The sequence below is a fragment of the Littorina saxatilis genome, linkage group LG12 (assembly GCF_037325665.1).
Source record: "Littorina saxatilis isolate snail1 linkage group LG12, US_GU_Lsax_2.0, whole genome shotgun sequence".
Lineage (NCBI taxonomy): Eukaryota > Metazoa > Mollusca > Gastropoda > Littorinimorpha > Littorinidae > Littorina > Littorina saxatilis.
Window position 1 is genome coordinate 22,823,096 of NC_090256.1, and position 17,322 is coordinate 22,840,417.

At 43.0% G+C, this 17,322-nt stretch overlaps 1 protein-coding gene across 1 annotated transcript; it reads left to right on the forward strand.

The window, feature by feature from the left end:
- The first annotated feature begins 110 nt into the window (after nt 1-110).
- Nucleotides 111-17,076, forward strand: LOC138981536 (hephaestin-like protein). The gene is made up of 13 exons (XM_070354483.1): nt 111-818; nt 1,523-1,776; nt 6,129-6,341; nt 7,144-7,313; nt 7,592-7,761; nt 8,508-8,614; nt 9,570-9,933; nt 11,930-12,207; nt 13,088-13,281; nt 13,706-13,901; nt 14,577-14,789; nt 15,226-15,442; nt 15,711-17,076. The coding sequence occupies exons 1-13, from the start codon at nt 661-663 to the stop codon at nt 16,801-16,803; spliced, it is 3,627 nt and encodes a 1,208-aa protein (XP_070210584.1). The 5' UTR covers nt 111-660; the 3' UTR covers nt 16,804-17,076.
- Nucleotides 17,077-17,322: the final 246 nt, after the last annotated feature.

Genomic DNA, 17,322 nt, shown 5'->3' on the forward strand with positions numbered 1-17,322 from the left:
TTTCTTTTTCTTGTCGTGATCCAGGAATTGGACACTTGCTTAAGGGCAGAATATATATATATATACCGTCTGCACATTTCCTCCTCTGGAGGTAGGGCCTAGTTTGTGACACAACCTTAACCGGACTCAGGCTACGCTACATGATATAGAATACGTGTGCCAATTGACAACTTTCTTGTCGCTTGGTCTTTGACCTGTTTCTTTAAATAAACACTTCACTCACATCTGCCTCCTTCGAACCGGATACCTAGCATTACTACCATTAGTATTTAAAGGATTTGGCTGCTTGCTGAAATCTGTACAATCGGGCGGTACCTCGCTACTGACAACCCGTTCCCAGCAAGCTAGGAACAATTTGTTTTGCACTTGAAGAGAAATTTTGACTTCGCTTACAAAGAAGAAAACTTGAGAGTTTTACATTTCGCGTGAAAGTTTTGAGGAGAAAACATTGCCTTTGAGTTCTGATCAAAAGAGGAAACTAAAACCGAAAACTGGAAAAAGGAAAGAAACAGAAAGCAAGAAAGAATACTTACAAGAAAGAAAGACAGACAAAGAAGAGAGGAACAAAAAGAAAAGCCAGGACAGAAATTTCATTTAAAAGCGAAAAAACAAAAAGAGGAAATCACAGACGAGGGAAAAAAGGAGCTGGATAAAGATCGGATGGCGAAGACTGTCAAAATGCTGCTGCCTATAGTGGTAGTAGTGTTGGCAGTTTGCTCTATGGGGGTGGAGAGTCGGACTCGAACCTACTACCTTGCTGCTGTGGAGATGGACTGGGACTATGCACCGCTTGGCAACTGCGTCAACAAAGACAGTCTGTGAGTACACACAATGCACTTTACACTATCATAAAAACTTTGTTCATCTCGTCGATTCTGGTGTTGCTTTGTTTGGGTAATTTTCCTTTGTTTGTTTGTTCTGGGGGTTGTTGTTTTTTGGGGTGGTATTTTTGTCGTTGTCTTTTTTCTTTCTTTCGTTCTTGATATTGTTTTTTTGTTGTTGATTTTTATTTCGTTTGTTGCTTTACAGTGCTGTTTGATTTTGTTTTGTTATGTTTTGTTTTATTTTGTTTTGTTTTGTTTTGTTTTGTTTTGTTTTGTGGGTTTTTTCTGTTGGTTTGTTTTGTTTTCTGTTGTTTTCTGGAGTTTCGAATTACTTTCTTTGTTGTTGTTGTTGTTGTTGTTGTTGTTGTTGTTGTTGTTGTTGTTGTTGTTGTTGTTGTTGTTGTTGTTGTTGGGTGTGTGTGCTTTGTGTTTGAATGTCACAGTTCGTTTGGTTGGCTCGGGTGTTGCATCTTTCTTTTTTGGCTGCCTATCTGTCTATCTCTTTCTTTTTCTTTTTACAGTCTCGTTATTTGTTTGTTTTAGTTTTTAGTTTCACAGTCAATGTTTACGTTCTGAGTATTACGTTAAATTGCAATCTTATAGCTATTGGACATGCCTAGGGTGTTTTCTTACTTCGCTGGTCTAGCACATGCTACGGGTATACGAATTTCAATCTTTTTTCTTCTTCTTTTTTTCAGGGACTCGGACCCATTTATAAAGCAAGGACCAAATCGCATCGGCAGTGTGTACCGGAAGATCCTCTACCGACAGTTCAGGGACAACTCGTTCTCCCGGCAGGTGGCGTCTCGGAGCGCGCTAGGAATGCTGGGACCGATTCTGCGCGCGGAAACAGGGGACACCATCGTGGTGGTTTTCAAAAACATGGCGATGTCGGCCAACAGAAGTCTCAGCGTTCACCCACACGGGGTTCAGTATAACAAAGATGCCGAAGGTAAGAAGATTATGTTTCTTTTTTTTCTTTTTCTTTTTTTAGGTAGGACAAGGAGTTAGTATATAAGAGATATATGTACTTCTTTTGGAGTACATTCTATTGATACATCTTATTTTATGAGGTCGAAAAATAAGATAATGAAAAAGAATGTGATGTCTATTTACCACTAAGGAACCTAAAACAGAAACTGTAGTGTATGTCTTTGCAGAATATAAATGAAAGTCATCGTTTGCCACAACTGGTCGTATCGTCGTGTCACTTACTAACCGATGTATACGAGATTAGGCAAGTTTATCATCCAAATGTATAAATGTAAACAAGGACATTACCTTTCTGTCCGCGTCGACTGCGTTACACGTCTATGCCCAGGTAAATAGACAGAAACACATACAGATATATAATAATGTAATGTCAAAGATAAATAAATGTATTATTGGCATTGTTGCAAATATAATAATCATCAGTTTGTTGAGTTTGCTTGTTTGTTTATTAATGTAATTGTTTGTTGGTGTTTTGTTTTGTTTGTTTGTTTGTTTGTATGTTGTTTTTTGGTGTGTTTGTGTGTGTGTTTTTGAGTGCATTTGTGTGTCTATTTATTTTTGTTGTTGTTGTTGTTGTTGTTGTTGTTGTTGTTGTTGTTGCTGCTGTTGTAGTTGTTTTGATACACATAGTATAAACTGCGTTCCCAGAGACAGAGAAGAATATAAGTTTAAACGATTAGCAAAGACTGGTAAAGCGTGCTGGCTTCCACTACCAGCATGTCACAGCGGGAATTTCCAAGTACGGTGGACAATTAATCTATTTCAGAACACATATCCTCCGTTCCAAGAGAAGAAGGAAGTCATAATAATTATGAATGTAGAGCAGGGTAAGGGCCACTAGAGCTTCGCGGCTTTTACTGTGTCCCTTTCATTCTTGCAGCGGAAATTGTATAACCCTAAATTTAGAACGTCCCTTTCCAAACGTGGATCAGGATCCGCAAATAAAGCGAATGTGATATGCATAAATACACCGGGAGGAAAGACATTTGCATGTGTGAACAGCTCAGATCATGGGTCAATAAAGTGTTACACAGATGGTCAAAATTAAAGTACAAGATATTGCACTGGAAGTGGTACTACACTGTTGCTTAGTGTCTGTATGAAACTACAAGGTGAAAATAGAAAAAGAAAAACACGATTCTTGACTTTGATGCGCTTTTTTCTGCTCGTAAACACACATTCTTCTACTCATCACAGCATGCCCCATTATTGAGTTTAAAACACCAATTAAATTTGTTTTGAATAAAACTCACAATTTTACAATAAGAATTTAGAGACCTGAATCAATTAGGTATATCATACTTAGTTTGACTTTTGCAAAACTAAGTAATTACACATTTAATTGAATCAGTCAGACAGACGGAGACATAGAGAGACAGACAGAGGGCAAACACAAATCTGAGAAAGAAACCCCTTTAAAAATGTTACCATGTTTGAAATGAAACATCGCAAGGTGAAGCCATAATTCATCACCTTTCAGTATGACGTCATGAGCGTGTTCCACACTTGAAATGACGTGCTTTTGGAGCTTGGAAGTATAATTTCCATTCAACGATCCCAGTTTGTTAAGTTTGAGCATATTTTCAACGTCAAACACCATGAAACTATATATATTTGGAATCAGAAAATGATAAGGAATAGATAGAAGTTGTTTTTAAGTGTCTTTTTTCATAAATAAAGATAGTGGTTATTTATCGGTTTTCTTCATTTTTAAGCATAATTATCAATACAAAACAACAAAACTATATAGTTTTAGATACAGGACGCAATAGGGAATACACCAATATAAATTTTCTGTTTCAAATATTAGTTTTTAAAAATGTGAAAAAATGACATATTTCGAACAAACATTTCAATAACAAAACTTTAAGTGACCAAGCTGAAATGCAATCCCATAATCCGGCCTAGATCTGAGATTGTGTGATAAGAAATTCGATCAAATTGATGAAAAACTGTAACTGTGAAAGTGCTGCCTCGACCTTTTGGCAAACGGTAAAATATGACGTCATCAAACTGTCCTATCAATAAACGGAAAAACCTTCTATGAGAAAATCCAATCAAAAATATTCATATCAAATTTCATAAAGATCCACTCAGTATATTATGAGATATGATCTGCAGTGTGAAAAAAAACAATCTCACGCCCATAACGCAACTTATTTGGTCGTGTTCTGCCGATACTATAATGTTTTTCTTTCCTAAAACACACTATAATAGTAGCCCTTCCCAATGTCTATGCTAAAACTGACTTGTCTGTGTTGTCAATGATTTTGCAACAGTGTGAGAACAAAAAGTTTAACAAATCTCACGCCCATAACGTTGTGACACGAAAACTCATTTGGTCGTGTTCTGCCGATACTATAATGTTTTTCTTTCTTAAAACACACTATAATAGTAGCCCTTCCCAAATGCAATGCTAAAAATGACTGGTCTGTGTTGTCAATGATTTTCTGCGAGAATGCGATCTATCTGTTTGTCGCAAAGACCGTGTGACACGAAAGTTATGAGCGGAAGACAAATCTGCTGAGTGCAATTACGTTTCAGAAGATAGTTGGTTAAAACAGTTTATCACTCAGACACGCAAAGGAACACTATAACTTTATTATTCAGGCCATATATTTGCTTTCCTTTGTCATGTATGAAAGCACTGGCCTTGGTTGAAGAAAGTGACCTGACGCTGTGCAACAAATGTGTCGCCATTTTCCGCCGTGTTTTGTAAATAAAACGTGTTTACTACCCACACATAAAAAAACGATGCTGTTGGTTCTTTTTATTTTCTTATTGTTTGATTCATGCTTAGCAGTTTAGTATGCTTTGTTTTCTTCTCAATTCAATGGATGGCTATAAAATAAGCATTTAAATGTGAAGGTGTTAACATTACCCATGATCTGAGCTGTTCACATGTACTTTAGCTGGTCGAGATAACTCACACTGTCTGTCAGTGTATTCGATTTATGGTATGCAGGCTTTGTAGGTGTTGCCATTTTATATTTTAGCCACACGCCGAGTTTATAGTTTGGTGTGTTAGAGAGAGAACGAAAAAAAGAGAGAGAGAGAGTGAGAGAGAGTGAGAGTGAGAGAGAGGGAGAGAGAGAGAGAGAGGGAGAGAGAGAGAGAGAGAGAGAGAGAGAGGGAGAGATAGAGCGAGAGGGAGAGAGAGAGAGAGAGGGAGAGAGGGAGAGAGAGAGAGAGAGAGAGAGAGAGAGAGAGAGAGAGAGAGAGAGAGAGAGAGAGAGAGAGAGAGAGTTTAAGCTTTACGCAACAATAGCCTTATGGTTGAGAAAGGGGAGGAGGGGAGCAGGGAGGGGTGAAAGCACGTCACATACTTGGGGGGCTCAAATGTGTGCTTGAGTGCGGGTCCAAATGCTACACCTTTGTGCATATATGTCGCAATACTGCAATGGATTCAAAGTTCTGATCAAAAAAAAAACAAGAGGCGAAGCCTTCAAGGCTCACGTAAGAAATCGACAAACAGTAACACAAACTCAATCACTCCGTCACACATACACACACACAGTACACACACACACACACACACACACACACACACACACACACACACACACACACACACACACACACACACACACACACACACAGAAAGAGCATAGGTGAAACTGTGCAAGAAAGCGAGACACTAGATCTAGATCCGTCTGTCTGCATGTAGCCTACTTACATGGACACGACTGCCAAATAGTCTCGGTCCGCTCAAAATAACAATCACCGAGACTTTCAGTAATTCCATCGCGTGACGTCTAACCCTCGTACGTCATAATGTGACGTCAATGTAATATGACGTCTTCAAATGTTAAAGTTTCTACCACAGACATACATACATACATACATACATACATACATACGCACGCACGCACGCACGCACGCACAGACAGACAAAAGTTAGCATCGCATAGGCTACACTTACGTGAGCCAAAAAGCACACTCCTTTAATTTCATCTCAGATCTGGCCAGGTTTTGACATGAGAAAAAGAACAATAGCTCCACTTGGTCACATACCACATGTGACTATCCTGGTAACCCCCTGTGCACAGTGAGAATTTTTTTATTAATTGATTTTGTAAAAACTCCTAGACGCTTTTTTTTTTTTTTTAAGAAATAAAGTCCTCAAAATTCCACTTCATCCAACGAAACAGTCAGGGTGTTAATATTTGGTATGTGTCCAAGTGGAGGGATGGTCTTATCCCGTGTACACGCCTGGCTGGATCTGAGATGGTGAGCCAAACATCACGAGAAGGTTTTAAACCAAGTTCTCAGGACATACATCCCAACCCTTAACGTCCCCGATGATTCCAGGTGCTCTCTACGTGGACCAGACAACGGGGACGGACAAGGACGATGACGGCGTTGCCCCTGGCGATGTGTTTCGCTACGTGTGGCAAGTGCGGCCTTCCTTCGCCCCGACTGCGGACGACGACGCCTGTCTGCCCTGGGCCTACCACTCCCACGTGGCCTCCACCAGAGACGTCGACAGCGGCCTCGTGGGCCTCCTTCTTACCTGTAAACGAGGTAAACAGTGCAGCGGAGGCACACACACACACACACACACACACACATACACACACACACACACACACACACACACACACACATACACACACACACACCCGACCTCCTCCCTTATCACTAACCGCCCCCAACCCTCACTTTTAAAGATCCCACTATTTTTGACTCCCCCGCTTCCTTATATATAACCTGTAAACGAGGTGAACAGTGCAGCGGAGTTCTCGCTTATAAAGATCCCCGTTTCTTACACACACACACACACACACCCCCTCCACCCCCGTTTTTTGAAGACCATGTTTGCCAGGATGTTCTGTTTATTAACGTCTGTATCCGAACACCAACCCCCCCCCCCCCCCCCCCCCCCCCCCCGCCTCTACACACTCGACTGTGCGTTGATAGCAGCATTAAATCAGTTCGTTTGTTGATACAGACACACGAAATACCTCAGATATTATTGCACAGTAATTTGCTAAGCTTTGTTTAGAGCAAGTGATATCGTATTTGCTTTATTTTCTGTTCTTTTTTTACCTTCCTACTTTCTTTCATTATTTATTCGTCACCCTCTCTTTCTTTCTCCCTCCCTCCCTCCATCTCTCTATCCCTCTCTCTATCTCTCTTTCGCCCCCTCCCCTCTCTCTCGTTGTGTAGATGCGAGTGTTTCGGCGAGTACATGTCTTAACCGCAACATTATGGCATATTTGGGATATAGATTCATCTGTATTCTGCATCCTGTATTCATGTTTAGTATTTATTCATGTTAAGTTATATCCAGAGCTTGACCATGTCAATGTTACCTCGTTTTCAGGAACCCTGTTCACGCGTGGACCAAAGAAGGACGGAAGGAAAGACGTGGCGGTGGAATATCCAATCTACCTAGACAGGACGGACGAGAACGACAGCTGGCTCCTTCAGGACAATCTGCACAAGTGTGGCAACCCGAGCACGTGCGCTTCGTTGCAAAACGCTGGTGATAAGGTCAGTGTTGGGTTTATCTGTGTGTTCTTTTTTGCCGCCTGTCCCTCTGTTTGCCTCTCTGCCGGTCAGTCTCTCGGTTTTGGTTTTTGCTATTTTCCGATTAAGAGACAGGCACAAAAGAAGACAGGCACACACACACACACACACACACACACACACACACACACACACATACACACACATACATACACATACATACACACACACACACATACATACACTCAACCACACGCTTCACACCAAGCATTTTATTCACATCTACACCGTCGTGTGTGCAGAGTTTTGAGGAGAGTAACCACATGTCACACGTCAACGGGCGAATGTACGGCAACCTGGAAGGACTGGAGGTGACAGCCTCTCGGCGCTCCGTCTTCTACTTCTTCTCTCTCAACCGTGGGGTGACCAGTGTCCATTTCAGTGGCCAGGTGCTAAAAGTCAATCAACACAGGTGAGTCAATTCAGCGATAAAGTGCCCTTGTCCTCTTTCTTCTTTTTCTTCAGCGTTCCAGAAATTCTGGTGACGTGTGAGCTTGTTTGCCCATATGGGTTACCCACACTATACTCTGAAAGCATAGTCAGCTTCACTCCGCTTTCGTTGGGTAGGCATGCTGGGTATTTTCGTGTTTCCATAACCGACCGAACTCCGACATGGATTACAGGATCTTTTCCGTGCGCACTTGGTCTTGTGCTTGCGTGTACACACGAAGGGGGTTAAGTCACTAGTAGGTCTGCACATAAGTTGACCTGGGAGATCTTAAATGGTGATGGTAAATAATCTTTGATACATTTGCCGGGATTTTGTTTGGTTGGTTGGTTGGTTGGTTGGTTGTTGTTGTTGTTGTTGTTGTTGTTGTTGTTGTTGTTGTTGTTATTGTTGTGTAATTCTATGAGTTCTTTTTTATCTTTGACTGGACATGATCAACCTTGATGGGCGTGAAGCTTACCATTTCCTAGTTTTACTTTTCTTTTATCTCATTGCTTCTTGTTTTCGTGAAGGGGTGGGGGTGGAGGTCGCTTTCGAAAGCAGTGCTGAAAAGTATGATCGTATTGTCTGTGACCAAAAGATTAAATGCCAACATCGGCGCGCGGCAGATGTAGCTCTAGTTTCTCTAGTTTAGTTCTGTGGCCTTTTACTGTAACAAGGCCTGGTCTCCTGGAGACGGATGTTCAAGTCATTGGTTTTATTCTGCTCAGGGTGGATTCCGTCACTCTCTTTCCGGCCACCTTCGTGTCCGGCGTCATGTTTCCGTCAAACAGCGGCTACTGGCTGATGGCCAGCAGGAATGTGGACTCCTACGCCGGTAATTATTCTGGCTTAAACAGTGTTTTATTCAACAGTTCACATGTACAATATAGAATGAGCATGTTTAGAACCAACAAGAGGCTACAAGCTTAAAGTGGTGATCCTTAAAAAAAAAAAAAAGCACATGCATACAAACGACAATATATTGCAGCAAAACTTTTACCATATTTATTGCTCTTTCGACCCAAAAATAAATTATCATTGTTCAGTTATTCTCATACCGTGTTTTGCGGCCTGCAAGGCGCATCTTTTTTACTCCACTCGGACTCCATCGCTAGCGGCTTATCCGGGGCCAAAAGGGAGGGGAAAAAATCTTTGTCCATTACACTTTTCTTGTGAATACTCCACGACTCAACATCAACCATGCCCAAAATGGAGCGTTTGGCATACGATACCGAGTAAATATCTTTATCCAGTTTTTCAGTTACAATTTTCAAACCAAGTATGAAAAGTTTAAAGAAATGCTACAACAGATAATTACAGAAATCTGCAAATATATGTGTCCAGTTTTGCAGTTGCAGTCTTGAAACCAAGTATGACATTGTTTAAAGAAATGCTACAAAAGATAATTACAGAAATCTGTAACGGCAATAGGTAAAGGGATGGATGTTCGACTTATGTGTATGAAGCATCCGTCCGTTTCTTATAATATAGAAAAAATATACATGTTTGAAAATCAACACCGTCTTACTGTCATCTGTGCATTCACCGAGCAAAAAAAAACGATTTTCTTTTAATTGGCGTATGGGATCATGACACCTGAACGAAAAGCAAAAGTCATATTAATCATAAGAAGCATAAAACAAGTTTGCTATCCTTAAGAAGCCAGCGACAGGCTGTCAAAATATTGATGAAGAGTATACCAAAACGGCTTTCTGTTGTATTTTCCTTTTGTCATGACAGGAAACAAGCGTGTGATTGTTTTCCAATTGTTCTTATTCTTTTTTGTTCAGCCGGCCAGCAAGCGTATCTGCACGTGAAGAGCAAATTAAACTGGCCGTGGGGCAGAAAACGACGTGCAGCCATCGAGGGCAGCGCAGACGATCACAACTCAACAAACGTGGATACAGCAGAAGACTCGGCACTGGAACTCCGAAGAAACCGACGCCATGCCGAACACGTGGATGTGCCTGCGGACCTGGAATTGCACGGAGCTGCTGATTCAGTGGCGAGCCGGAAAGCAAGCCAGAGCAGTGTCTTCTTCAGACGGAGACCTAGTGTTCGACGTTACTACTTGGGAATTGAGGACTACATCTGGGACTATGGTCCTTCCGGCCAGAACTTGTATAATGGAGGATCTTTGAATCAGTCTGGGAGGTATGTATTCTATAAAGAAAACACAGGAAGAAGAAAGCAATCAAACGTAGCGCCTGATAGTTCGTGAAAAGGATTCTTCTTGTCGATCACACGTCTATATTGTCAGCCCGGACTGCAAGACAACTGATACTGCCCAGGGGCGGACGAGGGGGGGGCACATGCAGGGGGCACGTGCCCCCCCCCCCCCCCCCCCCCGAAAAAAGAAGAAGAAAAAAAAAAGATTTTTCTATGCTGATTCTATGACCATTTCTAAGTTCAAATGGCACCAGATGGCACCATTTTGCTTCTTTGGGCAACAATTTTTTCCGGGGGAGCATACCCCCGGACCCCCCTAGCAAATTCGGGCGCTTCGCGCCCATCACATTCACTTTCGATTCAAAGTGCCCCCCCCCCCTTACAAAGCAACTGGTCCGCCCCTGCTGCCTACAAGGAATATCAAGATGAAGAGGCAAACCTTTTCTTTAAAATATTTCCCCGACTTTGGCTTTAATCCTCACACACATAAAAAAAAAAACTAACATGCATCTTCCTCTTCCTAGGGCTTTGATGTTTTACGCATCAAGTATATAACTTTGACCCGGTTTTCTGTGAGGTTAATATGTAGAGGTTACACGCCGAGTCTCAGTGATTATCAAAAATAATGGTCGAAGTTAGCGGATCATGAAAAATGCGAGCTTTAGCGAGCTTTTTCATGACCGCGAACTGAGACCATTATTTTTTATAATCACTGAGACGAGGTGTGTAACCTCTTTATTCCTCCTTTCTTCAGTTATTCAAAGAAAAGAGGAGTTTTTTTGCGAAAGTTTGATCGAATCCTATTCTCTCAACCAGTCAACCTGCGCAGGCGATCGATTAATGCGCGGTTGTATAGTTCCGTGCAAATCATTCCATTCTGTTAACACTTCTTGTCAGTTTTCCTATTTTGGGCTAAAATCAAGTACACAGATATGCTGTTATTCTCCTGTGGCGGCAAAGGCAGATATTGTGTGTTCTGTATATGTTTTGGTATCGCTTAGGATAATGTTTTTTCGTCAAATGGGACTAGCAGACGAACTTTTGCACCCGTGTTCCAACGTTAAAAACTGTATGAAGTTCAGTTTTCTGGGGAAAATAGTGTATGAAACCCCTTTATGTTGTTTAAATTGATGAGATGTGTGCATTTGGTTGCGTGTGATCTGTTTATTAAATGAAATATTGTTGAAAACTGACCGTCGGATTGCAGTCTGTTGTCGAAGGAACTGAGTGAAAAGAAGGGGAACTACTCTTGTCGCTGGACAAAGTATGAGTTACTTGCCTTGGGAAATTGCTTGTGATGAACGGCTTGAGCACTGCAGATGAGATTCAGAAAACAACCGAACTCATGGATTGTATATGGAGATTCATGTGTTCAGGCCTGTAGTTGTTAATTTAAATGCGGTATGTTTGTATTGTTTGCTCCAGAGATGTATACTTCGTACATTAGAGCGTTCGGAACTTTTCAGTCGCAAAAAGTAGTACCGAAACAGAACAACCTCTCAACCCATTGCACTATCGAGGATTCAGGCTGTTGCTGGGTCGTTATTTGTTTGGTTGCTGGGTCATTATCGAAAAATAACTACCCCTACAAGTTTACAGAGGTAAAGAGGCAGAGGGGGGAATAATCATGAATAACTCTCACTTACTCTATTACACATGTCGTATGCATTTAGAGCACCTACTTCCATCTTGTTCATCAGATCGTGTTGTTTAAAACCAAGCATTTGATGGACTTACCTTTTAGTTTTTTAGTTTTTTGTGCGTGTGCTTGTGCGTGTGTGCTGTTGTGGGTTTTGTGTGGGGAATGTATGCGGGCGTGCGTGAGCGTGTGTGTGACTGAGATTGCAAGCGATGTTTGGAAGGGCTTGTATGGACTGATTGATTGTACTCTGGCCAAAACATGTCCCTAGTGTACTGCACATGGTTGAAATAAAGTCTTATGTCTTCTGTCTTATGTCTTAACGTTTTTCCTCACTTTTAGCCCATCAGAAAACTATTTCACCCAAGGACCTCACCGGATCGGGGGCCGCTATAAGAAGACTCGCTACATTCTGTTCTCTGATTCGTCCTTCACAACGCGCGTACCACGTAACCAGACGGAAGTGCACCTGGGAATGCTGGGACCTCTGCTAAAAGCGGAAGTGGGAGAAACGGTGGAGGTGCAGGTGAAGAACATGGCGAACAGAGCCTACTCCTTCCTGCCTCACGGTGTCCAGTTTACCAAGGATTACGAAGGCTTCGTCTATAGAAACCCTGCTAGTGAGTGAACGTTTCGTGGTGTCCATAAGAACATAATTTCGAGGCAACCCTGTAACAATGTATGTGTTAGTGTGTTTGTTCTGTAAAAAAAAAAAACCCAGTCTTGATCTAAGGACTATATGTCCGGTCAGGAATAAAAGCTGGTTCTTGTGTATGACTGTGTACGTAAGTGTTAGTTAGAGTGACTTGGAGAATGATGAGCATATGAGCTTGTGGCGAGCAACCTTTTTTGAGGATTGAAGTCGCTTGTTCATTCCAATGCTTGTTATTCTCTCAGGTGCCAGGAGATTGGTTCCGAATAACTCTCACTTACTCTATTACACATGTCGTATGCATTTAGAGCGCTTACTTCCCTTTGTTCATCAGATCGTGTTGTTTAAAACCAAGCATTTGATGGACTTACCTTTTTAGTTTTTTAGTTTTTTGATTTTTGAATATTAGGAATCTTTTCGTTTCGTAGTTTGTGGATGTTTATTTTCTTACCACTATAAATGATTAAGTCTGAGCAGGACCAACTTTTCTGAAGTTCAAGTGTAATTGTAAAGTGTTCTGATGTTTTGGTGACAGGACAATTTGAATGCCTTTTGTCCGTTTGCGTGAGGACAACAGTCGAGCTTACCAAGGGGAAAAAAATAACACAGGAACAAACAAACGAAAATAACAATATGTGGTTGTTGTTTCTCGTAGCTGTGAACTGTCTTGGGGTTGTTAAGGTTATTCTTTCTATCATATCAAAGATAACTGGATACTAGGCACATTTTTACAAAAACAAGAGAAAGATCCCCGTCGTCTTTAATTTGTGGTCATTCGTAGTTGTCATTTTATCTGCAATCGGTTTTTTGCCAATGTTAACGTCAGAATGACTTGTTCTTGTTCTCAGCCAATCAGCTAGAAGGACGTGTGGTGGATCCCAATGAAAGCGCTACCTACCGGTTCAAAGTGCCTGATCTAGGTCGGGATGACCTTCCTTGTGTGACAAGGTCATATCACTCTGCCCTTGATCCGGTGAAGGACATCAACACTGGACTTGTTGGACCCCTGCTGCTTTGCAGGAGAGGACAACTGAGCAGGATGGTGAGTCTGAAGTTTTGAGATGTTGAGGCCCCTGTGAGTGTGTGAATCTTTATAAATGATGCAAAATTCTTTGATTAAAAGTCATGAATATGGTTATTGTGAGAAAGTTCCCTCTCTGCTTGTCTCGCTAAGACAAAAAAGAGTCCCGAAATCGGTATGAAAAAATATCATTTTGTGTCCGTTTACTTAGGAGAAAGCAATGTAGCAAGCACCACTGGTTTGATGGTCTGTTTAAACAAATTCTGGTTTGATTTGAAATTACAATGTGTACTTTGAATGAGTTGTTCTCATTGTCTTCCTGACTCCCTTTCTTCCTTCCTCTACTCCTTCCTTCCTTTTCTTTCGTCCATCGACCCTTCTTCGCTTCCTTCCTTTCTTTCTTTTGCCATCCCAACCGAATTCACACACCACAACATTATTCCAGCCTCGGGGGAAGAGAATCCCCGACAGACGTGGCTCTCTACACTGGTTCAGAAGTCACGAGCACCTGTTCCTCAACTTCTTCACTCTGGATGAAAACCTGTCCTGGCACCTGCAGGACAACATTAACACCTTCACCTCTGACCCTGCAGGTGTTGACGTCAACGACTCTGGATTTCGATCAGCCAATCGCAAACACGGTAGGTACACATCTGAGAATAAGAAGGTCGTGAAGAGTACTGAAAGAGAAAACATGAATGAATGATTCGGTTTACTATTATTTACTTTTTAAAAAAATCCAAAAACAAAGAGACTGCCAACGTTCCAAAATTCAGAATAAAAAACAAGAAAGGTAGGTTGTTGGAACGTTTGTTATTGACAAAACAATACATTCACAGATATTTCGACCCAACTGTCTTTTAAGTTCACAGACAAACAAATATTCACACAAAACTTATCTTGATAGAATAATTTACTTCATTTATTTATTATTATTTTCATTATTTATTTTAGGTTTTTTTGTCTGTTAACTTACTGTCCTTTCTGTTCTTTTGGTGGATCTTTCCAGGGACATTTAAAAAGGGAATGAAAATAAACCTCGGTCATATTCACGGTGACTCCATTTGTTTGGACGTGCATGTTAACAATATGTTTTCCTGCGTTTTCTTATGTTGCATTATTTCTTTGTTCCTTTTTATTTATGTCATTCTTTATTCTTTTCTTTTCTTTCTTTGTTTCTTTGTTTCTTTCTTTCTTTCTTTCTGTCTCCTTTCTCCTTTTCTTGCTTTTGTTCTTTCTGTCCTAATTCTCGCAAAATGACGACAGTTCCCTTTACAATAAACGTTAACGGTCTATATTTTTGCCTCTTTGTTCAGGAATCAACGGCCGTATGTTCGGTAACCTTGAAGGTCTGAGTGTATGCCGAGGGGACGACGTTGCTTGGCATATCTTCGGTGTTGGTGGAGAATTCGACTTGCACGGCGTCAACTTTCAAGGTCAAACTTTGGAGATCACGGGAAACACTGTCAATGCCAAGGTCGTCGTCCCAGGAACGGCAATGACTTTGACTTCTTCTCCAGACACAGTTGGTAAGCAGTATACTTATATTAGGTTGGTGACGCTTTTGACCTGTATGATACAACTATGTAATCTAAAAACCGAGTTTTGTGCCTTTCTGACTTGAACTCGATCAGTAGTGTGCTGATTTGCAAGTTCGTTGGTTTTTTTGTTATTTAACCAGGCAGTCAGTCTGTCAGTGAGTCAGTCAGTCCGTCAGTCAATCCACCAGTCAGTCCGGTAGCTACTTGGTTGTTAGTTGCTGTTTACAAAATGGAAGGCTGGTTGTGAAAAAGCGCAGTTGAAATAAACAATTGATTTTAAAACGGCATCAGCTTGTCCCAGACTCGTTCGCAATACATCAACTTGATCAAGAACAGTAGTGACCGATGGCCAATACCCTACACACACAAAATCATTTAAAAAATATGAAACAGTAATTAACCAAATCTATCTGTGTGTACACAGGGAACTGGTCAGTAGCCTGCAGAACCAACTTCCACTTCTTGACGGGCATGACGGCCAAGTACGAAGTGAAAGACTGCGGTGGATTCGAACCACAGACCTCGTCGCTTCCAGACGGCGTGACGCGTCGCTACTACGTGGCCGCCCAGGAGGTCATGTGGGACTACGCGCCGGTCAAGCGTGACCTAGTCACTGGGGAAATCTTCACGGATGATTCACAGTAAGTGGTCTTTGAATTGTAGGTGTGTGTGTGTGTGTGTGTGTGTGAGGGGGGCGGGATGGTGTGTGTGTGTGTGTGTGTGTGTGTGTGTGTGTGTTGTTCCTTTAGTATTAATAATAATCTAAATATGCACAATTCACAGTTTTAACTTTTAGCTGTCATGTATGTTTGAACTACAAGGAGAACAAATTAGTATGTCCTGGACACTGCTATTATTTCTGAAGAAGTACCATTCATTCCTGTAACCATTAATCTGCTGTCACCACAGGAAGGGCTACCTGTTCGTCAAAGACAACGACGAGTTTATCGGCAGCGTGTACAAGAAGGCGCGCTACATCGAGTTCACGGACCACACCTTCAGCACCGTCAAGCCACGGCCTGCTCACCAACAGCACCTCGGCATCCTGGGCCCCGTTCTCAAGGCTGAGGTCGGGGACGTCATCGAGGTGGTGTTCTTCAACAACGCCTCGAGGAACTACTCCATGCATCCGCAGGGCGTTCAGTACAGTAAGGTCAACGAGGGCGCCAAGTACGAAGACGGCGCGGGTCTTGGTGGTGACTCCGTCAGCCCCGGGGCGACCTTCACCTACACGTGGCGCGTGCCGGAGCGGGCGGGGCCGGGGAAGAACGACCCGAGCTGCATCGCGTGGATGTACTACTCCTCAGTTAACTCGGTGAAGGACATGAGCAGCGGGCTGGTGGGGCCTCTCCTCGTCTGCGATCGTGGCACACTCGGCGAAAGCGATGCTTCTCAACCCGGTTCAGGATCTTCCTCCTCTTCCTTCTTCTCCGGCAATCTGTTAAATGACATCCAGCACCATCTACAAAACACACCCATCAGCGAAATTCTCATCAACTTGTTGAGCGGTAAATACAACACCAGCAGTAGCGGCTCTACCAGCCCGCGTGTGGACGTGGATCGCGAGTTCTGGATGCTGTACTACGTGTTCGACGAGAACCTCAGCTGGTACCTGCAGGACAACATCGCACAGCGAGCCCCGCAGCGTGCAGACCCCAAAGACCCCCTGTTCGAGGCGAGCAACCGCATGAACGCCATCAACGGACTCATCTACGGCAACGTGGATGGCCTGGTGATGGCGGAAGGCGACGTCGTGGCCTGGTACCTGCTCGGCCTGGGCTCCTCCTTCGACTACCACCCGGTGCATTTCCACGGACAGACGTTCACTCACCGCTCGGACAGAACTCACCGTGGTGACGTGCTGGAGGTCTTCCCGTCCACCTCGTCAGCTGTGGAGATGGTGTGCGACAACCCCGGCACCTGGATCGTGCACTGTCACTTCGCTGACCACGTCGGGGCTGGGATGGAGGCCACTTATACCATCCTGCCTGCTGAACCTTAAAGCGAAAGGAGGGGTGGGGGTTATGGTGGGGGGAGGGAGAGGGGTTGCTGTGTTAAATACCCGGCATTGTCACTTCGCTGGGCTGGGATGGAGGCCTCTAATACCATCCTGCCTACTGAACCTTAAAGTGAAAGGAGGAGGGGGGGGGGTTATGGTGGGTATGAAGGGGGAGGGAGAGGGGTTGCTGTGTTAAATACCCGGCATTGTCACTTCGCTGGGCTGGGATGGAGGCCTCTAATACCATCCTGCCTGCTGGACCTTAAAGTGAAAGGTGGAGGGAGGGTTGGGGGGGGGGGGGTGAGGGTATGAAGGAGAAGGGGGGTGGTCGTGTGATATACCCGTCATTGCCTCTTCTCTGATCACGTTGTTGCTGGTATTGAGGCCATTAAAGGGGGATTGGGGATAGGAACGGGGGTATGAAAGGGGAGGGGTTGGTGTGTAATATCCCCGGCAAATACGTCGTGCATTGTCTCTTCTCTGAGCACGTTGGGGCTGGGATGGCGGCCAATTTTACCATCC

What these genes read in the sequence shown, in the direction of transcription:
- LOC138981536 (XM_070354483.1), top strand. Translation starts at nt 661, where the DNA reads ATGGCGAAGACTGTCAAAATGCTGCTGCCTATAGTGGTAGTAGTGTTG. An exon ending in TGCGTCAACAAAGACAGTCT is followed by an intron (nt 819 to 1,522) that starts GTGAGTACACAC and finishes TCTTTTTTTCAG; the next exon opens with GGACTCGGACCCATTTATAA. An exon ending in ATCTTCACGGATGATTCACA is followed by an intron (nt 15,443 to 15,710) that starts GTAAGTGGTCTT and finishes CTGTCACCACAG; the next exon opens with GAAGGGCTACCTGTTCGTCA.